The following is a 27,623-nucleotide window of genomic DNA, read 5'->3' as shown; positions in this document are numbered from 1 at the left end:
ACATAACAGTATGCATTTGGATGTGTTTATAAATATTACAGATAGCAGCTCTAACCCTAGGGTATCATCATCCAATCACTCTGCTGCAGTTCTAATAATATGTCAATATTTGCTCCATGTAACACTATGGAATGCCCACTCCCCAATCCCTAAGGACCTTTCTTTTGCAAATCATATTTTCTCATCATGTAATGTCTGTACTGATGCTTAGCTTTCTAGGAGTATTGGGGTCGTTTTCTTTCTGAAAGCTGAGAAAAATGCAAACAGACAGAGCTGAGCCTTTCAAGTCCCTTTCATTAGTTGCAGGAATTCAGCCCTGTGTATTGTGCTGGCTCCTCCAATTAATGAGTTACTGATGGAGAAAGCATTAACTGGAAAACGAGGCCTTTTCCCCCTGCTCTCCCATATATGCAAATAGTGGTCTGATGAGAGCATTTCCCAAAATATACAATGTTATGGGACAAGTGTTGAGTGACATTCAGCTTTAATGTGTCATCAAAACACCTTTCTACAGCATAGGCACAATTTAGTTCTGCTCCCAGAATTAAAGGGTTAAAGCCACCCAAGGCCATCATCGGTATAGGTTGCCAGCATTAGGGGTTTCCCATTCTGAGCACTAATCTATTACTATATAATCATGCCATGATAGGAGAGTATGTTTCCAGTAATTGGTCCCTTGTTTTCACTTACTGGCTCTGGGGGGCTCAGAGGCTTCTTATAAATACCACACAAGTGGCATATTTAGCATTCTGTTCCCACCAAAAAGCCAGGTGTGACTTGTGTTTTCATCACAATATAGATAACAAGGGTATATGGAGCGAAATGAGCTGAGAGCTATGTGTAGTATGTAGTGGTGTGCCCCTGCACCCTGCACCCTGCACACTGCACCAGCACCTATCCGCTAAACACATACAAGGGTTCCAGGGTTTATGAAATAAAAAAAATAACATGGAGTGTTGTGTTTCAGCATTACAGAATGCAGTGTCCTTCCTGAAATCTATATGTGAGGCATGTTCTGCACTGTGCATAATACCGTCATGTACTGAGGAACATAAATTAAAATACACAGATATAATACACATTTTTCGGAAGAATAAATAGGTATGAAAAAGAAAGATGCCTAGATAGATGCATTGATAGAGATGAGATACACAGATGCATAGATAGATAGATAGATAAATAGATAGATAGGGCAGATAGATATTATTACCTACTTATCAGAAATATCTATGACATAGAGGGAGAGAGATCAATAAAGATATAGTGTGGGACAGAGATATAGGTGGTTGGAAAAATAAAGATATTTAGATATTTGGATTGATAATATACAAAGACATTATATGCATTGACAAACTGAAATGTGTTAAAAATAAAGAATTATTGCTAAATGTTAAATAATCAATAGATAAATAGACAAGTGTGTGTGTATTTAGATACTTGGTTATGAATAGATAGTTAATTGCGCAAATATATATATATATATATATATATATATATATATATATATATATATATATATATATATATATATTATGTGTAGACAGATAAATATAAAGACAATTGATATGTATGCACGTATTAATATCTACAGAGTGATGTGTGCACGACAAATGCATAGAGAAAAACATGCTACTCCCGTTATTCATGGAGAGCTGCCCATACGGTTCTTCTCATTCGATACATTGTAGATAGCGGGGTTACTATTTTTTATACCCTTTTTCTTATATCTGCCACTATCCCACATCAGAAAATGTAAACGATCGAAATCTTAGCATAGGATTATTTTATGTAATAATCTGCATATATTCCTGGTAGAAAATTATAATCGAAAACCGTGACTTCTGGTACAATCAGGGAAACCTCCCCGACAATACAAATGAAATGTTCCTCCACAGAAGATGATAAATAATAAGTATCAGGATGATGGTGATGACTTGGACTCTGATATGGAAAGCCCATTGCATACAACTAGTTGTGTCCAGTGCAGTTCATCTACTGTACCATCTGTGTAACCTCTAGGTAAAGAATCCAGTACTATTGGCCACCACTTGCTACTACCTTCTAATAATGGCCTCCTACTAAAAGAAATGTACATCGTATAGGGGAGCATAGCTATACTCTGATCTGCTCCCATTCCTCAACAAACCAATCACTGAGGAATCAATATCTATAAGCGTCATGGAATTAATGATAAATTACAGTAGTATTGTCTTCTATGTATCTCATGATATCTATATATCGGATATGTGTATATAATATCCCTTTCTATCGATACATGCAGTCTTCATGTTTTCCATACCATTATATGTGTGGTATTAATATATACTTCTCTATACTTAAATTATATTTATATTTTACCTATCTATTTCTCCTTTGATATATAGTAGTATACCAATCTCTGCATGGGTTCGTTGTTTTTTTTTCTGGTTCGGCGAACACGTCCCACCAAGTGTGCCTGTTAATTGACAGATTTATCAGAAGCAATGTGAAAATTGAGAAAGGGAATAACAGTACCCTGAAACATATATATCCGCATGAGACATATAAATAGAAGGGTCAGGCGAGGAAAGCGTTAACACAAAGCAATATGTATTTTGGGATATAGACAGGTGATATATCATTTCTGGAAACATAAGAAATAAGGATAATAGAGGGTTTGTTAGATAGATAGGAACAAAGATAAATAGATAGATAGATGGATAGATAGATGGATGGATGGATGGATGGATAAATAGACATATAGATATATACAGTGTTCCAAACACTTGACAGCTCTGATTGTGACTAGTGAAAGTGGCAGTGCAGATGATTATAATGGAGTCAGGATCATTTCACCTGCCTGCAGTCAAAAGAGGCGCTAGAGCTAAGCAGACACCACACTTCCATCTGCTGGAGGAGGTGTTCCTATACTTTCCCATACTGCCTGCCATTACCTAAGCTGCACATGTCAGGACTTGGTACTTTACATGTAGGTAGAAGCAATACTTGCCCCCCTCTAATGTTTAATGAAGTCGGATGTCCTGCCTTGGTGGTTGGTTGCAGAATACCATAAGAAATCCTGTGCTGGATTTATAGGACAGAGAAAAATGAGCCAGGACTGCATGCTGTGATGGGAACAGTATAAATAAATCCGGGGCTACTGCAGTCGCATCCAAGAGCCAAGTTTCCTCTGAGGACAAGTGAATGTTTTCACACTGGGAGCTAACAAGTAAGTAAGGGGTTTCTTCTAGAACATGGACTACGGTAGGAGATCAGCATTACACGTAATCCATATTCCAAACTCTGTATAATTCACACATTACATAGACTATCATTGATTCAGACAAAAACACAGTTCACACACTACTACAACATTTGCTATTTATATAGTAGCCGTAGTTAATTAATGAGTCCCGTTGTATGTACCTTTTAATTATAAATGTTGGATAATAGATAATAGTGCGTGTACATGCTAATAATTGTTATATAAATGTGTATATATACTCATAGTACATTAAGGTCTGCATGTGATTTTATGTCAAGGATTTATTCTAGAAAAGGTAGCAGTTCCATGAAGGATGTAGATATTTGTGGATGTGGCATGTTTAGGGTTAATAATGGGTTGATGTCTCTCCACTTGTGGGCAGATAGGTGGCACTGGGCACATTCTTTTAGAGCAGGCTGAGCTGGATGACCTTGTCATTTGCCCTGTTTGTGACACATTGAGCATTGTTAGCAGGACTCAGGTCTGTAGAGTGGATGTAATCAGAATATATGAAAGTATTTCCAGCTCCATCATAGTGATCTCTTGTTTCATGCAACGTAGTAAGTGTCAGCAAATATGTTAATACTTGGTCTGCTTTCCATCTAGGGGAAAATAAATAAATAAGGATACATTGAGAAAAGTGGAAGGTTGTAGCAAATAAGTCACCCGATCTGTTGATGTGAGGATTAAGTGATGGTTAAACACAATATGGTAACTGGGGCTGTACAGGAAATTTGCCTGGTGCTCAGGATCTCATTACTGCAGAATAATAAACACACGGATTGATGTCTCCTGTAGAATCTGCAGGGTCTGACCAGGTACATACATACTTACTGTCCACACACTGCTATTCATGGCCCATTACATTCTGTGACAATGTAGCTGAGCTCTTGATAGAATTGTATCATTTCATCAGACTGCAGCTTCCTGCCCTGGTCGGCCATTACACTATAACAGCCACAGGAAAAAATAACAAAAGACACAAAGGTGGGTGTTGACGTCCCTAAGAGTGATAGATGAAGTGCCCTTTAACCCTTGGAAGTCGGGCCATAGACCACTGTCTGTTGTGTTGAGAAATATAGACTTGATGACATCGCATATAAAGAAGACAAGAATGGGGGAGGTTTCATAGTCAGAACTCATATTAAAATAGGTTGGGGGGGGTCTCATATCTGTTATCTGAAGAACATGGAGGAAACAGGTAGGGCTATAAATTGTAGGAAGATACTACGGAAATGGGTTTTATTCCGCATCCTGAGCTGTATCTGTCTCACGCTCCTTGGGTGGTGATGATTATGTACAACATGACATCCATGACAATGTATACTGCATAGGCGCTTCCGAACCAATCTACCTGTACAGTGCAGCATTCTGAAGCATGCACGGGTGACATACACAGAATCATCTCCAAGCTGTGCTAATGCCTAGGCCTGTCCCTGGACGCATGTAATGGACTCTGCAGCCTGAAGCCAGGAAGTGTTGACTTACCACGGCCTGTCTGTCTACCTGTCATACACAGGCGTAACAACTACTGTCACAACACAACTCACAAGACCTGTTTACCCGCAAATATACAATACCAATAGAACATAAATGTGCAATACCAATACAGTATGCAAAATGTCTGTACTAAATGTACAATACCAATACAACATAAGTGTACAATACCAATATAACATGAAGTATTTCTGTACTAAATGTACAATACCAATTCAACATAAATGTACAATACCTATACAACATGCAGCATGTCTGTAATAAATGTACAATACCAATACGACATGCAGTATGTCTTTACTAAATGTACAATACCAATTCAACATGAATGTGCAATACCAATACGACATGCAGCATGTCTGTAATAAATGTACAATACCAATACAACATAAATGTACAATACCAATACAACATGAAGTATGTCTATACTTAATGTACAATACCAATAGAACATAAATGTACAATACCAATACAGCATGCAGCACGTCTGTAATAAATGTACAATACCAATACAACATAAATGTACAATACCAATACAACATGAAGTATGTCTGTACTTAATGTACAATACCAATACAACCTAAATGTACAATACCAATGCAACATTCAGTATGTGAAATGTATAATATCAATACTGCAAGTAGCATGTCTGTACTAAATGTCCAATACCAATTCAGCATGCAGCATGTCTGTACTAAATGTACAATAGTCATACAACATAAATGTACAATACCAATACAAAATGCAGTATGTCTGTCCTAAATGTAAAATATGTACAATATTAATACAGCATGCAGTATGTCTGTACTAAATGTACAATACTAATACAACATAAATGTACAATACCAAAACAGCATGCATCATGCATCATGTCTATATTAAATGTACAATACCAATACAACATGTATAATATCAATACAACATTCAGTATGTCTGTAATAAATGTATACCAATAGAGCATGCAGTCATGCAGCTACCATATCAATACCAAAACAACATGTAGTATACAATAAACGAATAATACCAATACAACATGTATAATACAAATACATCATAATAAATATTCAATACCAATACAGCATGTCTGCACTGCACAGCAAAACATTTTGCCTGTTATGTAAAATATCAGTAAGGCATACAGCTTGTGTGAATGCATATAAATTACCAACACAGCATACCTATAATAGATTGTAATATTAATACAGCATGCAGCATATAATACATTTATAACATCAGACCAGCACAATATGTATTTTATTTATATATATTTCACCACAAATATTTTTTAAGTTTATGCCATTTATGCTGTGTTCTTTAAAGAGTAAATAATTAATTTTATTTGAGTACATTACCTGTTAGACTTATACTATGATATATACAGAAGGTGGGTTAATTATGGGATTGATATGTAGGCTCTGATAACAGACACAACGATATAAGAGCAGGTGAGGACAAGTGATAGGAGCTTATCTGATCATGTGATTTATAACTGTAAATCTATGAGGAACGGGGTTGCATGAGGGTGTATGGCTAAACATAGGACATGACTGTCCTGATCCATTTCTGATAGGGTGAGAGAAGCAGCATAAGCTGGGATACAACCATCTCACAGCACGTGCCCCCAGGGCATCTCATATAATGTGATGTGCCTAAAATATAACTTATTACAGAAAACCAGTTTAACACTCCGACACATCACATGTTATGTATATCCTAATTTATTACACTGCTGCTATAAAAACTGTTCTCACTCGTCTGTGCTACGACTCCAATTATAATAATTATAGATTCAGGGTGGGAACAAGTGAGACTGAATTATATGTGCACAGATGATTCTGATGGTATGTATGGAATGAATGCTGATACAACCAATATTATACAGACTACAGCCTATGTCATGGAAATAAAATGCACATATGTGTGTGTGTGTGTGTGTGTGTTTGTATGTGTGTTTATGTATTTTAAATTTTTTTTTTTTTTACTAAGCTGATAATTTATGGAGATAGAGAAATCATGTAATTTAGAGCACAGCAACTGGTTATAATAACTTTGCTAAAATCGTTATGAAACTCCATCCTACCTTTGTGTCCATCCCCCATTGATTACCAGGTCCTTAGAACTATTCAGTGCAGTCCTTGTTATTGCCAACAATGCCCCTTTACAGTGTATATTTGTCAGAACCCATGGAATGCATATCCCTAAAACCTGGTAATTCTCAGGAAGCATCAGGACTGTGAAAGGGCCATTTCATCAGGTAATGTGAGGAGGATACATCCCGGAATAATCCCTTGCTAATGAGATCCACCACTATTCTGCACATTCCCACACTAATATCTGGATATTCCCATTGTATCTTCAGGAGAAATGCTGCTCTGGTAGATGAGATTCTCCATGCATTGTATATGCATAGATAGATAATATATGGGGTGTAGTGGCATTGCAGAGCTGCCCTGTATTTGCCAGTTGGCACGTTAGGCTGGTGATTGACAGCCCTCTATTTCCAGCAGAACGTGCAGTCCCATCCAGGAGGCGGGCAGCTCCCAGCATGGACACTGGTGACATCACCCGGCTACTGGCTGACACTGGGCACAGATAAGGGCTCCACAATCACATCATACAAGGGAGGAGGGGGTGCTCCATAGGTTTATGTCCTGAAAGCTGACAATGGCACGTACTGATCTCCAGGACACAAGTACTTGAAGGGACTATTGGCATTTGCTGTTGTAAGGAACACTTACTTCTCTATGTGTGGGTTATGGTTTCCTTCACTTGAATGGTGTCCGTGAGGGACAATCTGGAAGGGGCGCTGCTATTTTGGCTCCCTTATGGAAGAGAGCAGCCCTCTCTCCCCTAAAGCCAGTGCTTTCAGTATCGCCTCTCTGATTTCAGCCTCAGAACAAGTGGACACAGAGGAGCCCAGCGCTGCCCTGGAGAAGCTCTGCAGGTCCCAGTGCCACCCCATGAGAATGCACTTCAGTGCTGTGACCAGGGATATGGAGGGTAAGTGTCCCTGTCACTAACCATTTCCCTACACATCTCTTTAGTCACGATGTGCCTGATTTAGTCATGTGTAAGGTATGTCCCTTAATTTGCTCTTGTCCTCATCTTACCCTTTGCCGGTCCATTATGTGGGCTAGAGCCAATCTGTGACCTTATATAGGGAACCTGCTCCTACCAGGGCTTATAGAGAGCACCCACTGTATGTGGCACAGTTAAGGTTATGACATATGTACAAATACAAGCCGAATTTCAAGTTTACCAAGGAAATAAACGTTAACTCTGCAAAAGTAACTTATGAATTCATAAACCGACTATGTATCAAAGTGGGCAAAACCTCATTAATAATATAATAACAGCAATGTGGTATTAATAGGCTACAGTATGCGGTTTTAAAAGGCTACAAAATAGAGCGAAAGACGAAATAATATTATCATTCGTGGGCACGAATCTGCTAAAACATGTGCCCACAGGTCAGGAATCGGTCACATCTACTTTTACAAGACCATATACAATATCATTCCTTAGCAGATTAGAGATTGAAGCAATAAGTATTAATAAATACTACTAGTTACAGTCAATAATCTAAAATAATCTGAGATGCGTAATTTAAATTATAAAGTTTTGCAAAAATTAATTCAACCCTCGAGTTCTGAATGTAATAAATGATTAACAATGTGTGAGAGTATCATACACACATTAAATAATAATATAAGTAAATATAAACACGAAAATACTTATATTTTATTTGCATTTTATTTTATGCAATGCCATAAGCTAGCCAGTGTTTCTTAACATTAATAACAACAACAATAATAATAATAGTAAACCTTATTTTAAGAATAGATCCTACATTACCCATTGACAGAAGGCTGTGACATATTTTGCCAGTATGGATGCTCGGTGTAGCTATTGTATTGAATGATATGAACTATTCCGGGCCATACATATATTATTCCATGTGTTTCTTCTTACAATCTAGTTATTATCAGCTACAAGTAACATTTCTAATCAGGAAGGAAAAGAAGCCATCCATTGAGGGACAATCCCTGCTCTAGCTGGCAGATATAGGACAGGTACAGAGGAAGGGATATGCCACCTCATTGGAGCTTGGTGTTTGCTTTTAGTCGAAGAAAAAGTCCCTGTTTGTTTTGTTGTGGATGGAGGTCTACACAAGTGTCTATGTCTATTGTTTAAACAATAGGAAGGGGAGGGCAGAAGTGGGAGAGAGGAGGGGGTGTAGCAAGGGTGACGCCTTATATAACTGCACCGAAAAGTGGGTGTCATGAGGAGGAAGCTCTGCTAAGAAGAGGCACTTGTGTGTCAATCATTCCATCAGCGTCCCACAGGCGAGGTTTTACCTGCGACTTCCCAGCCACACAGACATAGGAAGCGGTTCTGCAGCAGCAGCAGCAGCAGCAGCAGGAGGGGAGGCCCTGACTATCTGAGCAGCCAAGGAGATAGGACACAAGCAGGAGCCACACACTGCCCAGTGCCAGGGACAGGAACTGGCCCATCTATCCAGGAATGTCGCCCACATACTGGTTCCTCCAGGCAGCCCCGGGACTATAGTAAACAGCAGGAAGGGAGCAGCCTACATATCACCTAAGTTCCTGCATGTAGCAGAGCCAGCCCGGTCTCCTGCTTGGAATAGCGCTGTGTGCTTTGTCCTTTGCTTTATTCTTTGTGCTCTCTTTTTATTATTTTGGGTATGATCTCAGCAATCTCCAGTCCCTGGCTCACCCAGCTCTCGCATTTCTGCGATGTTGCAGCTTTCACGGCGAACAGTCTGAGTAGCCTGAATGCTTCAGGGGGCTACCACCTCTCCCCATCTCCGGGGGACCCCTACAGCCAGCACGAAGCCCACTATGAAGCGTGCTCTGCGGCCCAGCACTCGTACAACTTCCCCGGTTCCAGCCATGCCTGCCCGGAGGCAGAGGGGGCCCCGTCCTCCAGCTGCTCGTCCTCCTCCACCCCCGGGAGCAGCGGCAGCAGCAGCAGCAAAGCCCCGGTGAAGAAGAACCCCAAGGTGGGCAACATCACCGTGCAGCTGGAGATGAAGGCTCTGTGGGACGAGTTTAACCAGCTGGGCACAGAGATGATAGTCACCAAGGCTGGCAGGTAAGGCCACCACACCAGTGCTCAGGATGTATTATCATTCTACTCCTATGACTCTTGTCTTACAATTGGATGGGATTTGCTAATGCCCGACACTGTTCATGCATCTGTCAGGGATCTAAGTATATTCTCTAGGCCTGAGACTGCTGCGAGCAGGAGCTGGCACTGGAAACTGTGACCATTTTAGAAAGATGATTTCATAGTGGGAATATTTCTTGCTGTAATTACAATAATTGGCAAACAACTTGTGGAGGGAAAAGCTGAATAATTTACAGTGAGCTGTTATGAAAACATAGCTACTCACCACCTGCTAGACTCCATTATGTAGTGTCACCATCTAGTATAGTATATACAGAATTACAACCAAATTCACACACTGAACAGCTAGTTGTACTGACACCGAGGCTTTCCCTGCATTCATTCTATCACCACCCAACACGGCAGCATAAAGAGCACTGGGATTATTGGAAAATGTGGAGATTTGTGTCTTGTAAAAGCCTATAGGCTCTAGAGTGCTGACTCCACGGATAATCTGAGGCTAAAACATCAGGAGGATTCCCACGTCAGGCAGACAATGGGGGAGATCAGGATAAGGTTTGGGTTTATACCACAAATGATTTATTCCATCAGCTGTAGAAACCATATATAAAATGCAATACAAAATGCTAAATATATGCCATCAGAAGCGGCTGAAATCTTATTAGTTCTTGGTAATTCAGAGCAATATCTATCTATCTATATTTGTTTTTATTATCCTACATTCTCAGGCTAATATGTAATTCTACCTTTAAACAATTCTCTACAATTCATACCATTACATATATACTCTGTTTGTATTATTATTACTAAGGATATAGAATTTATCCCACCTCTTAACAATCTGTTTACAATTCAGTCTATTATTTATGGCCTGTCCATATGTTGCTTTTTAAATAATTATTATTATTACGAATATATAACTGATTCCACCTCTAAACAATCTCTATAGTAGTCTCTATCTGTAGTCCCTGAGTAGAGGTCTTTAATTAAATCATAGAAATCTTAAGCAGATGATCTGATTACTTTATTTCTATATGTTCAATATTTAGTGGAGACTCCTAAATTTACCTTTATTGTCCCCAAGATGTGACCTATATCTCCTGTATCGCAGCAGTGTTTGCTCTTTGTCCTTCTTGGTGCTCAGAGTAAATATTATTCCAGGTTACTGAATCCAATTTACTTCTCACCAGGTGAAATAGAAGAATAGACAGAAATAAAGCGCAGAGAAATAAAGGCAGGAGAACACAGGGGAAGAATAAATAGAGAAATGTTCTCCAAATTCATAGGCACTTAAGGTGTATTCAGTGCCAGTGTTTGTAGGCCCTGACACCCTGCTGTTACGGCCAGCAGTGGCTATAAATCCATTTAAATCAATCTCCAGGACAAATAAAGACCATTAGTGTGACAAGGGACAGGAGAGATCTCTCACCTCTGTCACAAATGTCATTACTACCAGATGCAGAAAATTATTATTATTATATTTAACAACTTCACATTCTATTTGTCATGAGAGAGGCTATTTATTACTATTAGTATTTATATTAATATTAGTATTTTTTAAGCTTTTGTATCTATTTTCCATCTAAGGTTTAGAAACCCGAAAACTGGAAAACATTACTGATTCTTTGATTTCTCAAAAGAAATAGCTACAGTACAAACTTAATATACTATTATATATGATATTAACATAACAATACAACATAATATCTCTAAGTGATTATAATGTGAGAATGGGGGATGCCGTGTAGTATAGAGAAAGATGATTTGCTATGGCATAGTTTTCCTTTTGTTGGATACAATATGAGAAAGTCATTTAATAATTCACACGGGTCCCAGGCTGCCATCTCTAGTTACCAGGCGGGGAAGCTGGATGAAGGAGATGGAATGTACGAAGTGACATCTCGTTACATTTAGACTCCTCTGAAAACTGGTTAAGGAGTAAATGAGATAAAAAGCCATTGAGCGGTGGAAGTGATGGGGAAAATCAGTGATGTGTGTGGCAGCTCTGTGTTTTCTACCTGTTTGTCCCCGCATTGTCCTAGTGACACCGCACAGTCCTCACCGCCTCCCGCACATTCCTTACTACTTATTATCCAGATAAAATTTCCATAACATTCTATCCATTTGTTTATTTACCTACATTATATACATTGATAAACTGAAAGGTGCAATAATGCTAAAAGAAAAATGACAGATAGCAATATCAATGCTAATTTTTAGTTGCTCCTGCCAATAAATCTTCGTTGAAGCGAACTGAATTGATAGATAGGTGGATAGGTAGATACATATGAGTTGAGAGCTAGCTGGATAGACAGATAAAAATTGGAGAAAAGCAGCGGAAATGATGAGTGCTATCCCAGGACACGATCCAAAAGGCCCACTTGTAATAAAACAAAACTAGGGAGCACTTTTAGTGTTGACTATTTTGTGTTTTATAGATAAATAAATAGACAAATAGATATTTTTGTTTATAGCGTATTATTGTTATTATTGTAGTATTATAGTATTGTTATTTATCTATATTAGCTATGTCTCGCTCTCTATATATAAATATATACTTATCTAGCAACATATCTATTGTTTTAGGTCCTTTTGCAAACCTGCCAATGACCATATATATACATTCTAATAATCCCGCTTTCTTTATGAAGTTTGATGTTGGTATAGTAGTTGTTACATTGTCTTTTACATTGGGATTGTGACTCATAATAAAATTAATTTGGGACACTGCACAGGATAAGGGCAGAATAGAAACAGAGATAAGGCTGCTGAGGGTAGTAGCCTGCAGTCAGGAGCTTTATATCAGATGGGGAATTCTGGTGGAAGGTACAATTATGGACTCATCAATCAGGATAGAAGACGAGGTATATGCTGATCAGATAGTGACCATTGTGTGTTATCATAACATTGCCCTCTCCTTCCTCTGGCCAGGCGCATGTTTCCTACCTTCCAGGTGAAAATATTTGGGATGGACCCCATGGCGGATTACATGTTATTAATGGACTTTGTACCAGTGGATGATAAGCGCTATAGGTAAGATATATTCTATATTGCTGGACTCTACATCCATATAGGCTGTGCATGACACACATGTTTAGAGAAATCCCAGTCTGTATCCCAGTCTGTATACCATCGATGACTAAATGAAAGGGTGGACTTTAAGTTTAGTCACTTTGTACTGTTTCCTATATTTTACACAAATGTTATTTTGCGTATTCCACAAAAATACATGATTTCTTAGTTGTTTATATTCCTCACGAGAAGTTTGTACCCTATCTAAAATGTAAGATTAAAATGAAAATTAAATAATACTTGGAGATTGAGTGACATGTTAAGAGTGATTGCACATAATATTAACAAATACTAATAGTAATAACGACCCTTTACCCTATTCTATTATTGTAGCAAAAAAAAAAAAATCAACACAGCATCTACATCTATCATTTCCATACACCAGATATATTTCTAAATGTGCAACAGACTCGCGCAACATAATAGATTGTTTTGCATCAGAAATTAGGGAGACGTAAAATTACAATGAGGAATACAATGTACATACAAGTCCATATATCAGAATCACACAATGCCTGCTCTTATATAATGTAGCAGAAATATACAATAAATACAAACCACATATGCACATAGTCACATACATGACATTAGCAGTATTTGCATCCAGTATATTCATATATACTGGACATTTGTACACTTATACTGACAAAGACCAGGCATATAGAATAGAGACAGAAACACACATTTGCCCTGTAATAAGACGTCTTGTGTCCCCCCTTCAGATATGCCTTCCACAGCTCGTCCTGGTTAGTGGCGGGCAAGGCTGACCCTGCCACCCCGGGCAGGGTGCACTATCACCCGGACTCTCCAGCCAAGGGCGCCCAGTGGATGAAGCAGATCGTGTCTTTTGACAAATTGAAACTGACCAATAACTTGTTGGACGACAATGGCCATGTGAGTGCGAGCCAGGAGAAGCCTCAGATCGATCGATCTATCTATCTATCTATCTATCTATCTATCTATCTATCTATCTATCTATCTATCTATCTATCCTCCTATCTATTGCAAATACCATGAATCCCTAAATACATCAATAATTTATTCTTGTGTCTACACATATATATATATTTCTATATAATATATATATAATTTATTTTTCTATCAATCTATATGCTATCAATTCATATACTATTTTTTTGTTCAGTTAGAAACCTATCTATTTATCTTATACAGAGCTATATATAACTCCTAGTCCTCCTATATATATATATATGTATTATTTAATCGTTTATTATCCATCCATTCTCTAAATGGACTGTATTATCCATTTTGCTTTATCTGTTTGTAACAATTTTTAGCTATATTTGGATACGTGTTTGTCAGATCCACTATGAATCTATCCATATCTTATCTACGTTTTTTTTTATGCCTTTTACTATTAGATATAGTCTTTATTCAGATATAAAAAAAAAAAAAAAAAAAAAATATATATATATATATATATATATATATATATATATATATAAATATATATTTATATGATATATGATATATTAGATATATTATCTATATTCAGTATTTTTATACCTATCGGTTCATTTACATAAAACGTATTGTCTCTTCCTGGCTGTATCTCGGGACCTCTGTGCTATTTATTGTATATTTTGCGATTAGTGTGTACTTCCCATTGATGCTCTTTCCGCGCTTTATATTGCATTAATACATATTTCCAGTTGCACTATTGACCCCATGAGAGAAGGAATAGATAAATCACATTACTGATTGTACTTGTTTCTCCTCAGATCATCCTGAACTCTATGCACCGGTACCAGCCCCGGTTCCATGTAGTTTATGTGGACCCGCGGAAAGACAGTGAGAAGTATGCAGAGGAGAACTTCAAGACGTTTGTATTTGAAGAGACCCGCTTCACTGCAGTCACCGCCTATCAGAATCATCGGGTAAGTGCTTAGGCCGCCCCCGCGCAGCACCTGCGGAGGACAGGCAGGCTCCACAGCGCCGTTCTGTGGTCAGGAGCCAATGGTGATAAAACATTCTGTCACATTCTATGGGGCTGAAGCTATTACAGTGTATACTCGGCAGCCCTGCATAGTACAGAGGGGATAAACATACCTGACCTACCTCAGTGCCTTTGAGGAGGATTATCCACGTGTCTTCTCTGAAAAACTCTCCTCAGTCGCATCATAAACTACACTGATAATTTCCCGCCAAATATCTGAGGTGTCCTCCACCCCCAGGACAACAATTATCAACTATACGTCCTGTCATAACTCATGTTGAGAAAGTTTGTATGTATGAAGGATTGCATTTTCAGGTTATAAATTCTTCCCCCTGTCACATAACATAGGAAATCACTTCCATTGTGATTTATTTCTATCTTTATTACTAGGGCTATATTATGGGAGACGTTATTAGAAATTAACCCCAGGAGCTGACAGGAAAGACTGGATTAGATGGCTGCAGATCAGTTTTTTTTATTTTAATACATAAAGTGACTTTTTTAAGGGCAAATTGGAAAACTATAATGAATGGTCCAAATAGTGGCTCAAAACACTGACATGAACACATTAATAATTTGAGGTCTATTAGCGCCTACATACTAAATAAACCAGTTACACATGCTTCTCCTTATGATATAATCATCCTAATACCAGTACATAAAAAATAGAAGACAATATATACAGTAATATATATGACTGATATATATACACAATTATTATTGATCATACCCCCATAGTCATGATATACATGCAGTCACTTTCCAGTGTCCATCTGCTTAATGCATTGTCCAGGAAGTGGGAGCAGCACTGCCCTGGCCAGTAATACAAGTGATGGACATCAGGAGGCAAAGAAAACAAGCCTGAACCCCACAGGGATATCATTACCTATGTAAACCCAGAGTCCCTGCACTCTGACTCTATATTACTTCCCCACTGTGACATGTCAATCACATAGTGTTTGGACAAATCTGCTTTTCTGTTTTCCTAGATGTGCCAGGCCTGTTGTACTTCACTAAGGAAGTTGCCATCAGTGTTCCCAGATATATCATGTAAACAGCAAATATCAATCTATCTATCTATCTCATATCTATCTATCTAATTTCTATCTATCTTTCTATCTATCCATCTCATATCTATCCATCTCATATCTATCTATCTATCTATCTATCTATCTATCTATCTATAGTTTCAAAAACTGGCAGCACTCCGGATTGGTGTCAAAAAGGTGACGGGGTGTCTTTTATTCCATGTTCCATGTTCCAAAAGACACCCCGTCACCTTTTTGACACCAATCCGGAGTGCTGCCAGTTTTTGAAACTTTATTACTGAGGCTCTCGGGCCAGAGGGCATCTGGACTTTGCACCCACCAGCATTGCGGTGCTGCTCCAAACTTTTTCACATATCTATCTATCTATCTATCTATCTATCCATCTCATATCTATCCATCTATCTATCCATCCATCTCATATCTATCTATCTATCTATCTATCTATCCATCTCATATCTATCTATCTATCTATCTATCTATCTATCTATCTAATTTCTATCTATCTTTCTATCTATCCATCTCATATCTATCCATCTCATATCTATCCATCTCATATCTATCTATCTATCTATCTATCTATCTATCTATCTATCTATCTATCTATCTATCTATCTATCTATATTTGTCTATGAAATGCATTGCTGTCGATCTTTACCTGCCATGCAGTATGCAGTTATCTGTATAGTAGGCACAGTGGTAAGGGCTAGCTGTTATTATTAGTATTGCAGGGCATGCAATGTACAGTGTGTTGACTTGTATTATTATTATTATTGCACTGTGGGAGGAATTTCTAAAAAACGTTTTCAAAAATGTAATGTTTTTTTTTTTTTCACATTTTACCATATCCTAAAAGCACTGGTCTTACTAAACTCCAAGACTTTATATGGCAAACCTTGCAGTATTTGTTGCATTAATGCCGCGTTCCCTGTCTTTTATTATTGGTATTATATTTATTATTTTGTCAGGCTGGCAGTACACTGTGCCGGTAATATTAATATTATTATAATTATTATGATAAGTGAATTCAAAACATTGTGTGCATTTGTATACAAGACTATGCAATGCATTCGATTATTTTAGCTGATCCAGAGTATCGTGTATTGTAGTATTATTATGCAGTAGGCTGTGGTAATATTATTATCATTATTGTATATATTGTGTGTATTATTATACAAGTGCCCTCTATTATTTTGGGTTACAGAAAGTCATGCAGAATATCATCTGTGGTATTATTATCATTATTATTATAGTTATTGTTTTATCAGGCCATTCAGTACATTGTGGTAATATTAGAATCATTAGTATTATTTTGGTATATAGACTACATTGTTCGTATTAATATACCAGGCCACGTACTCAAACTACTATTTTGGGTCATGAGGGCTTTAAGTGTACTGTAGTAATATTATGAGCATGATATTATACTACGCAATGTGTTATTTGTGGTATTATCATTATATTGGTGTATACAGAGCATTGTGAATTGTGTGTATTAGTATAGCAGGTCAGTTCTGATATTATTAGCACTGCAGGTCATGCAGTGTACCTTGTGTAAAATTTTTCTTATTATTGTTATTATAAATATATCAGGCCACGCACTTGCACTTTGAACTTTGTGTAATTATTAGTATTGTGCGCCATGCAGTGCATTTTGTGTTATTATTGGTACAGCACACCATGTAGTGCAATGTGTGTTATCATTTGTGTTTAGTCTATGCATTGCAGTATGTCTTATTGCAGATACAGTAGGCCATGATCCACAATGTGTATTGTAATGAATACATTTCTAGCAAAGTGCAAATTTTATAAATATTGATGTCCATGCAGTGCACTGTGTGTTATGTGTATGAAGAAGGCCAAGCAGTGCCCTGTGAGGTATAGTGTATGAAGAAGGCCATGCAGTGCCTTGTGTGGTAGTATGTATGAAGAAGGCCATGCCGTGCCCTGTGTGTTATATGTAGTAAGAAGGCCATGTGATTCTCTGTGTGTGGTATAATGTATGAAGAAGTCCATTTAGTGTTGTGTGCTACTATGTATGAAGTAGGCCATGCATGATATTAGGCATGAAGAAGGCCATACCATGCACTATGTGGTATTATGTATGAATAAGGCCGTGCAGTGCACTGTGTGGTAGTATGTATGAAGAAGGCCATACCATGCACTATGTGGTATTATGTATGAATAAGGCCGTGCAGTGCACTGTGTGGTAGTATGTATGAAGAAGGCCATGCAGTGCACTGTGTGGTAGTATGTATGAAGAAGGCCATGCAGTGCACTGTGTGGTAGTATGTATGAAGAAGGCCATGCAGTGCACTGTGTGGTAGTATGTATGAAGAAGGCCATGCAGTTCACTGTGTGGTATTATGTATGAAGAAGGCCATGCAGTGCACTGTGTGGTAGTATGTATGAAGAAGGCCATGCAGTGCACTGTGTGATAGTATGTATGAAGAAGGCCATGCAGTGCACTGTGTGGTAGTATGTATGAAGAAGGCCATGCAGTGCACTGTGTGGTAGTATGTATGAAGAAGGCCATGCAGTGCACTGTGTGGTAGTATGTATGAAGAAGGCCATGCAGTGCACTGTGTGGTAGTATGTATGAAGAAGGCCATGCAGTGCATGCACATCATCACATATGAATGACACAGGGAGGAGGAAGCAGTAGTCCCCGGCACTCTTCTAAGCTTGGCATTTTCTGATGACCCGGGACAGCTGCTCTGTCTCTCTCTCCCCCTCTCACTGCCTCTCTCCTGGTTTCTATCACTTTGACCTCTAAGTCTGAAACTGTCACAGAGAGAGCTTAAAGTTTGTTTTTCAACCCATTCCGGAAACTCACAATCACATACTTTATCCACGGATTTACTTAAATATAGAGAATGCCCTGCCTTGTCCCCGATGAGCCAAATAAATACACACATATGATTTAGCCAGTGATCTGTCTCTGCTGCTCTGCTGGTGACCCATCTCTGTAATGTGCCATATTCTTGCAAGTGCATGTTACACATCCTTGTATCCTATCAGTAACCTCATTGGTGTATGATAGTTCTTTTGTTTAGATCTGTGGAGGAGAACCATATGCACATTTCCAGACCATAGTTGGTTGTTGTTTCTTTACTAAAAAAAAAGTTGCATCAATGGAGGAAAGTTACCAGTTACATTTTAGTGGGTTTTATTTTACTTTTAGTTTAGTTTACTTTTTTTAAATGAAATAACAATAATTAGGGAATACAATTATTAATTAGCTATGGGTGAATCTATAATAATCACTAGCTTGAAAGCTGCTTATATTTTCACTTTTTTTGCTGAACAATAGTTTTGACTTTATTTTCTAGTTCACATTAAATGTAAAAGATGAATCTTTCATACAAGAAATAGACTTAAAAAGTTCCTTGACAGCTGGAAAATTTTTTTTTACGCTTTTGTGGCATTGCCATTGTAATTCCTGCAGGTTTACTTCAGACTCCCTGACAGGTTATTGCACATTTTTCACATTTTTTAAAATATTCTTGTATGGCCATTGTTTGCTAAAGAGTTTTTAAATAAATACGGATAATACTGAAAATAGCAGCAAAAACGTGAGCGAAACATTTAACTGTCAGATTCATAAAGCTCAAATCCTCCCATTTAAAAAAGGAAATGGACACTTCTAATTTAAAATTCAGTCAAAAATAATGTTTCACACACCATATTACAAGCACGAATCTTGTATGTTAGAACATGTCATGTATTCTGATCTGAAGCCAAGTTTTATGCGCACAAAGCTTTTGAAAGAAATATAAAACTTAGAAATAAAATATGAATAGCATTTTCTCTTTGTAGCTCAGTCTTTACATCAGTACAATTTTATGCATGCTTAGTGTTTGTGTAGTATTTATCATTGCTGTTTTTAACTATACTTTAGAACATTATACAGCATCTGATGTAATACGCTGTGCAATGAGTTATGCAGACCCTGTATGGAAATACAGCTGTGAAAACATATGTGTGTATACATTGCTCCATTCACTAACATTGGCTCTGTATTATGGATCAAAACAAAATGAACTGTAAGCAAATATGGATGGTGCATGAGGCCCTAGTAGTTATGAATTTGATGCTGCAAAGCACGTCTGGGGGCCACAGCTGAGTTCTCATAGCTACATCTGTGTATGCAGTTCTCAGGACAAGTCCCATATGATGATGTGTACAACTTGTCCTGTGATAGTGTAAGCAGATGCACCTTCCTTCTCATCTTATCCCTGAAATCTTAACAAAGTGCTAAGGTGGACGCTCTAAAAGTGATTAATAGTCTTAAATGTCACCTAAAAAAACAAGTAGATCAGGTGCAAACTTCAAAAAAGTTATGTATACTGTATATTTATGTGTTGTGCATATGGGGCTTATAAGGTAACTGTACCCTTGTCCTATGACCTTTATTACATATATAGTAAAAGAGTAACATTACATGTCGCTCTAACCTTTAACAAAAATTTCACTTATATGGTTGACATTTGATGGATAATTAAAAAAAATGTTTTCATTGTCTTATTTTAGATAACACAACTGAAAATCGCTAGTAACCCATTTGCTAAGGGCTTCAGGGACTGTGACCCAGAGGACTGGTGAGTAAAATATAATTATTCCAATCACATTACGTAATATACATCAATTTACATATAGTTACACTTCCAACAAATTAAATCCCTATCTTATATTTTTTAGCAATACAATGAAGCTTTTTTTGTAGATTTGAAAGTTTAATGTTTAACAACCGCAGCAAGTCACAGATATACCCTAACACATAGAACTTCATAAATTGGGTTACCTGCAAGAAGCAACTCTTTACTAAACAGACACTTGCATCATATCTTTATAGAGCAAGTATCTGCTTGTTTCAGGCCACAGTTCAATGTGTTTACACAAGGATATTACAAACTCACTACACAGTGGATAAGAGTAGAATGAGGGTAAGAGGCTACTGAAGGAAAATATCGTTCTTGAAATAGCTACTGCATAATTTATCAATATATCTACTACTAAATGTTGTAAGGGTGTGAAAACACTGTTGTGAATATCAAAATGTCGTTCATTCAAGTGAATCCCTGCTTTTTATATTTGTGATATAGAACAAAAGAGTAGTTTAGTAAAATGATATGATCCTCTGTTTTGGAGTGATCTATGCAAATGTTGGCACATGCTATAAAATTATTAACATAATCGATATTGTTCGTGTAATGAAAAGTTATACAAATTTCCAATATACTTTCTGTATTAAATCTTAACATTTTTTTCTAGATCTCTGCTTGTTGTCTTTTTGCTGTCATGCAACAGGAAACTTCATTCTTTACTTCCTGTAGATAAACACTGGTCCATGGTCATGTGATGCCAAGCAGGTGGCCAGCTTATTAGTATCACACAGCTCTGATTACTCTCTCTGATATAATGAGCCGTGCACCTGTGTAACATCACATGACCATGGAGCGGTGTGTATCTACAGGAAGTAAAGAATGACGTTTCCTGTTATATGAAAGCAAGAAGAGATCTAGCAAAACTTTTAAGAATTGATAGAGAAAGTACATTACACAAATAATATGAATTATTTACTGGAATGAACTTAAAGTGAACAACCAATGTTTAGAGATGACTTATATCTATATATATGACCTTGCAGGCCCAGGAATCATAGACCAGGATCCCTCCCGCTCATGAGTGCTTTTGCAAGGTCTAGGAATCCTGTTTCATCACCTCCACAGAATGGAAGTGACAAAGGTCAGTAGAAATGCACCATGGGTAATAATGAACTTTTGGTATATGTATAAGAAACTCTTACCTTCTAATGTACTGCAGTATTAATAGTTTAGTATTGTGTATATGTAAGTTTTTTATTCATACGTATTGTTGAGATTGTTATACATCATCACAGCAATTATTTTATAAAGTCTATGCAGATTTAAGTAAACTATTCTTCTGGAAGACCAACATTTAATGGCAAATATATTCATATCTATTATATTCTATCAATCTTAGACTTCTTTATTAATAGGTTTGCCTGAGTTAGTACTACAAGGCACTACCCAAAAGAATCAGTGATCTAGCAAACCTCTTGAGTTTAGGAAGACAGGAGAGTTAGGCCCCTTTCACAGTTTTTGGTAATTTCAGAAAACGTGTGAAAGGACTGTGGTCTATCTTTTCTATGGTGATTGATCAGAGAAAAACTGCAATTGCACTTGCATCTATCTCAGAGTGCAATACGGTTTTGATGCATCTCCATAGACTTGTATGGTGTGTTTTTCACGCATGTGACTTGCAAAGGTAGAGCATGCTGAGATTTTAACACGTGTTAAAAAAAAAAAACGTGTGTGTGTGTATGTGTGAAAAAAGAAGCAAGTCTGAAAAAACCCATTGATTACCATGGGCCAGAGTGAAATGCAAGTTCTGCGCACCAAAAGCCTGCACAGAACACGTGTGTGAAAAATACAAGTGTGAAAGGGGCCTTAAAGACAACCTAAGTGTTCCCCAGGAATAAGTGGTAGTGCACATGCCTGAATGGAGCTATATTTTCTCCTATAACTAATTTTTTGTGGATAGTCACATCTAAATGTTTAGGTTTTGAATTACATCTTTGTATGAGTTGGTGGGCCACCTTTAAAAATGCGTTAACATTTGACACCATAATAATATCTACTCTTATTTGATACATTAATTACTTATTTGTGCTAGAGCCACTTGCACTACATACAGCAGTTTTTTTTAGTGGACGCTACCCGATGACACATTTATCATTTTAAACTTTGGCACAACACAACACATTTAAAGGAAGAGCCCTATGGAAAATGTGATAAATGTGTTGCAAACTATGACTTTGTTACCAGCAAAATTGATTGCACATGGTAATGTCACCCTGTGTAATGCATTTCACTTAGATGATTAAAAATTGTTTATTCAGAGTTTATTTATATTTTTTTAAAACACTTTTTAGTGTTTTTTTGCACTCCTCCTTTCAAAAGCCATAATTTCTTATTTTACCATTTACAGAGCTGCATGGGGGATTATTTTCAATTTAGACTTCCTAGCTGCAATCTGATCACATGGTTACCTAATTAATATAGGTTTTATAATTCTTTAAAACATTTAATACATTTTAATATTTTGTACACATTTTTTTTGCCGTATCACCACATTCTGATCCCCATAACTTTATAAGATTTTGGTGTATAGAGCTGTGTAAGGTATCATTTGTTTGCTAACATTTTCATTGACAAGCCGACATTCCCCCATTCTGATGAATATGTATGACCCAATCACTTTTATTCCAAATTTTTTTTTGTGTGGAGGAATGGCAAAAAAGTGTACCTTGGATATTGTTTTTTTTCTGTTTTGGGGTTTACCTCAGAGAATAATTTAGCTTTTTTTGTGGATATGCTTGTTCCCAAGTATAGATAGGGTTTATTTAATTAATTTATAGGGTTACTATAGAAGACGTTTGATAGCTTCTACCTGCTTCATTTCATACAACAGAGTTGCACTTGTTATCCTCCTTACGAGGTATTGTTACAGCAGGACAAGATAGGCAGTTTAAGGGCGTTTTACCACACACACTGTGGGAGTTTTTTCTTGCTACTTACACTCTAGGTTTCAAAAGTGACATAAATTGGTACATTTTACATGTATTTATTTTCCATTATGCAGTGCAAACAATTCTAGAGACACCGAGGGGGCCCATCCTCTAGAGCACACTTTGGGTCTGGTCAAATAAACGGAGTCTGTGTTTGTTTAGGGTTACACAACATTAAGAAATTTCCAGCGTGCACATACTTGTCAGTCATTTCTTTCAGATTTCATCCCTATAAGAATGTCTTGTCAGGAGAACACAGCTTTCACTTCAATACAATGATAAGGATTGGAGGGTTTTTCCACACAACGGTTTTGTTGCTTTTCTTCCCCTCCCTGCACTTAGACTATGGAGTGCAGGAAAATACACATCTTACTTTTCAGATAGGCTTGCTTGCATTGATAGCAGCTTTTGCTGGGAACAATTGCAAAGCCCCCTGTTTATTTTACTAACAGGGTAAAAGAACATCTGATCCACTGAATACAAAACAGCAATAATAACACAGAGGTCTTTTTGTACTCTTCCATGAATCTACTTTCTGCTTTGTGTTTGGTGCCAGATATGAACTTGTCAGGTATTAAGTTTGCCATCTGGAGTGAGTGAAAACAATATTGGGCATATTATGTAAAAATGCTTCTTACAGCACTAAACTGGTAAAATGAGAGAGTTGTCGAGAGTAGATGTGATGTACAATCCCTGCACTGTAGTGTATATTAGTTTTTTTTCTGGAGATGGGTCCCAATACATTTCCATAGAATTGGTCTTCACAAATAGTGTATCAATTATAACCTCAATGGAAAGCCTGTAAATCAGCCAAAAATTCTATACATTTCTAAAATAAAAAGATGTGTAATTATAAAGTGCAGCAACACTTTCACGTTTTCTCCTATAGCCATGTCTTTTTTCCAGTAAATATCACTTTTAGATGATCACTGCTTATATCTACAGAATACAGAGGAGATGACATATAAATTGATAATCAAATGTATCATTTCTATTGCAGATGGAGATAGAAGAGATTATGAAAGGGATACTAGTGGCACTCCGTTACATGGGGACGCAGCCCATCAACAACTCATGTCCAGAGTTCTCAGCCCATCACTTCCTGTGCCTGGTGGACTTGTTCCTCTCACTACTGGTAGACCTAGTCCTCCCCACGAACTGCGATTGGACCCCCATTCTCAGGGTTCAGAACCTCTGCACCATCATCCTTACAAGTATCCAACAAGCTATGATCACTATCTAGGAGCAAAAACCCGACCAACTCCCTATCCTTTACCAGGCATCAGAGGACATGGTTACCACCATCATCATATGAACCCAGCAGCAGCCAATATGTATTCTGCAGCTGGTGCACCTAGCAGTTATGAATATGGACCAAGATAACGGGAGAGAATAATCTTATTGAACAATTATTTAAACTTATTAGAAAATGGATGTTTTATGCATGATTTTAATTATTCAGTAGTGTATGCTTTGGATATTACATTACTGTGGAAATTAAAGTTTTTCTGACCCTAAAGTCAATAGGGCAGACATACAGTTACCATTGTGACTGCGACAGCAACCAACAAGCAAGCTGGATCTTCCACCTAATCCTGCTGGGGCTGTTATGACACTTTGTCACTAGAAAAGACACGCTCTGCAAAGGCACTTGAGATGTGTAAGTGACTTGCAGGGTTGGGGGGACTGCGATGAGCACAAAGACCTAAGAGGAGGAGGAAATGGACCTTTATACAAGTTCAGCCTTACTAATGCTACTGGAAGAACAAGGTGCAGTATTAGTCTCCACAGTTGCTCTGTTCCTGATTCAGACCTGCTCACAGGGCACTGACTTCTGCAGGGTCAAGTGCACTATCCTTGCTTTAAGAAAGCCATATGCTTTTGTTGTGCTGTTTTCTTGTATTTCCTTGAAATAAATGTACAGTATGTTGGGCTCAATTGCAGATGAGCCTTAAGGTATTAAGACACTTTTCTTTGTTTTTTTACTTTTGAAGAGTGAAGTTTTGGCTGCACTAATTGTGATATGAATTGTGAATGCACATCATGTGCTATTAAACTCCAACTATGCAAGTATTTTACTGTTTAACTTATGTCCCTTCTCTAAGTCATCAACCACTTTAATAAAACTGCTTTACAGATGAGTAAACTAGAGCCGTTCTGCCACAGACAATTGATGTTGTGCATTTCTAAACATCATCTCATTATCCTGCTATTCTTCATTTCAGTATGATGCTGTAAAATTTCTAAATATGAAGTTTGGCTTTACTCATAGGTTTGTGCCAAAGCTTGTGCTGAAACCAGTGGTTTGTAAGAAGCCAGTCCAGCTCATTGACTGGACTATATGAGCACATGAAGTTTTATTTATTCTGTTGAACTAAATAAAGCAACCCCTATTTATTTTCTAGATGAGATTGTACAATACCATGTCTACATTACAAGATGTTCTTGTGCAACTAGCATTTCATCTCTGCAAACACTGTACATACCCAGTGTAGAGGCATTTGTACATATGTATGTAGAATACCATAACCTGTTCAAAAGAAAAGGATGGCTTCTTATAAATGTCGTCTCTTTTGTTACGTACCCTTGTGTTTTTTTCTGTACTGAAGGAGGCAGTTGTTAAGCATGTCTTTGGTATGAGGGGAATTTGATGAGTAGGTATACATGAAATGATCATTTCTACATATGTGAAAAGGTTGCCATACAGATCATGTTGTAATGTAAGCAGCTGCCATAGTAAAGTATGTGTAGCAGGATGACAGAGAACACTTGTTCAGATCCAGAGACTTCTCATCCTTGTGTCACATCCAATAATTAGAGTTATTTTACAAAGGATATCCCTTAACTACTTTGCCTAAGACCAATAACACATTTGTTGGAAAATACAAAGCTCAATAGTGTATAAAATCTTATTTACAATTCTGTATGCAATTTTTGTATAATCTTAATTTTTCTTAATAAGCTGAACTAAAGTAACCTTTAAAACAAATGACAATAGTTCCTAAGCCAAAGACAAGGAAGACTGACACACAAACATTTTATAACTTCCATAAATTTAGTAAATCTGATGGTTAGTTATCTGGCAAAATAGTTAATAGAATCAATTATCAAAATGACACCATGCTATGAGAGATAGGATGTTAATTGTTTATACATTCTCTGTGATGCAGTCTAGAATCCAACACACACAAATCAGATGGGAATCTCATAGAAAATGTTGCACTCTTTTTCATTGGATAAAAACAAGTTTCCTACTTTGCAAAATGGACCAGTTAGAGCCATGTAACATACATAGGAATATCCATATTATCATTCACTACATTATTCTATTCTATGCTACTCTTTCCTGAAAACAATTACAAATTCAAAATGCATCCACAATTGCCCAAGTCCATAATATCAGTTTTAATAGGACTCTAATACATCCACCTACAGTTATTATATACTGGCAGCATGTTGTATAGAAATGCACTGTAATTCCTAATTACTTGTCTTGTCATTTCCAAGTTATCCCCAGTTTCATTTTATGTTAATGAGGCAGCTAGTGCATCTAGGATGTGTCCTCGGCACCTGGAGCATTGCTTTTCCTTCCTTAATAATTTCCTTTTTCTTCAAGCGTCACCCTATACTTTTCACAGTAAAAATATCAGGTTTACCCAATTGAGAGGGTAGTGGTCCAGGAAGACGTAGCAGTGCAGCAGGTGCCTTGGTGCACCAAGAAACTCATTAGCATATGGATTAAGCTGGGAATTTCTCAGAAACTGCATAAGAGACAGAAATAATTGGTGTCTGTGAATAATAACAATTTTAATTACCGTATACTAATAATAATTCTTTAATATCATTATAAACTGCAGCACATTACATCATGGTGTACATAAACAAAATTAGACATAACAGAACAATAAAATGGTCAGATGAAAGAATACATTTGAGGGTCCATGAAATTATAAAGCATTTTCTAAACTTGCTCACAACAAAGATTATAATGTTTGGGGTGGTGGAACCCTTTAAGTGCTTTAAAAAAAATGTGTGGAAAATATAAAATATGTGAGAGAT

At 37.2% G+C, this 27,623-nt stretch overlaps 1 protein-coding gene across 6 annotated transcripts; it reads left to right on the top strand.

Annotated features, from left to right (window-relative positions):
- The first annotated feature begins 2,956 nt into the window (after window positions 1-2,956).
- Window positions 2,957-25,985, top strand: TBX1 (T-box transcription factor 1). Of its 6 annotated transcripts, none has more exons than XM_072144496.1 (9): window positions 2,957-3,208; window positions 7,631-7,741; window positions 9,511-9,859; window positions 12,827-12,928; window positions 13,690-13,861; window positions 14,710-14,865; window positions 20,504-20,571; window positions 21,621-21,718; window positions 24,565-25,985. In XM_072144496.1, the coding sequence occupies exons 1-9, from the start codon at window positions 3,184-3,186 to the stop codon at window positions 24,945-24,947; spliced, it is 1,464 nt and encodes a 487-aa protein (XP_072000597.1). In that variant the 5' UTR covers window positions 2,957-3,183; the 3' UTR covers window positions 24,948-25,985. The 6 variants fall into 6 exon arrangements, with proteins under 6 accessions (XP_072000597.1, XP_072000595.1, XP_072000598.1 ...); XM_072144494.1 differs by having other exon boundaries at window positions 9,460-9,859; XM_072144497.1 differs by lacking the exon at window positions 2,957-3,208 and adding an exon at window positions 7,296-7,464 and having other exon boundaries at window positions 9,460-9,859.
- Window positions 25,986-27,623: the final 1,638 nt, after the last annotated feature.

The sequence above is a fragment of the Engystomops pustulosus genome, chromosome 1 (genome assembly GCF_040894005.1).
Source record: "Engystomops pustulosus chromosome 1, aEngPut4.maternal, whole genome shotgun sequence".
NCBI classification, from domain to species: Eukaryota; Metazoa; Chordata; class Amphibia; order Anura; family Leptodactylidae; genus Engystomops; species Engystomops pustulosus.
This window is presented reverse-complemented; position numbering and strand designations above follow the sequence as displayed.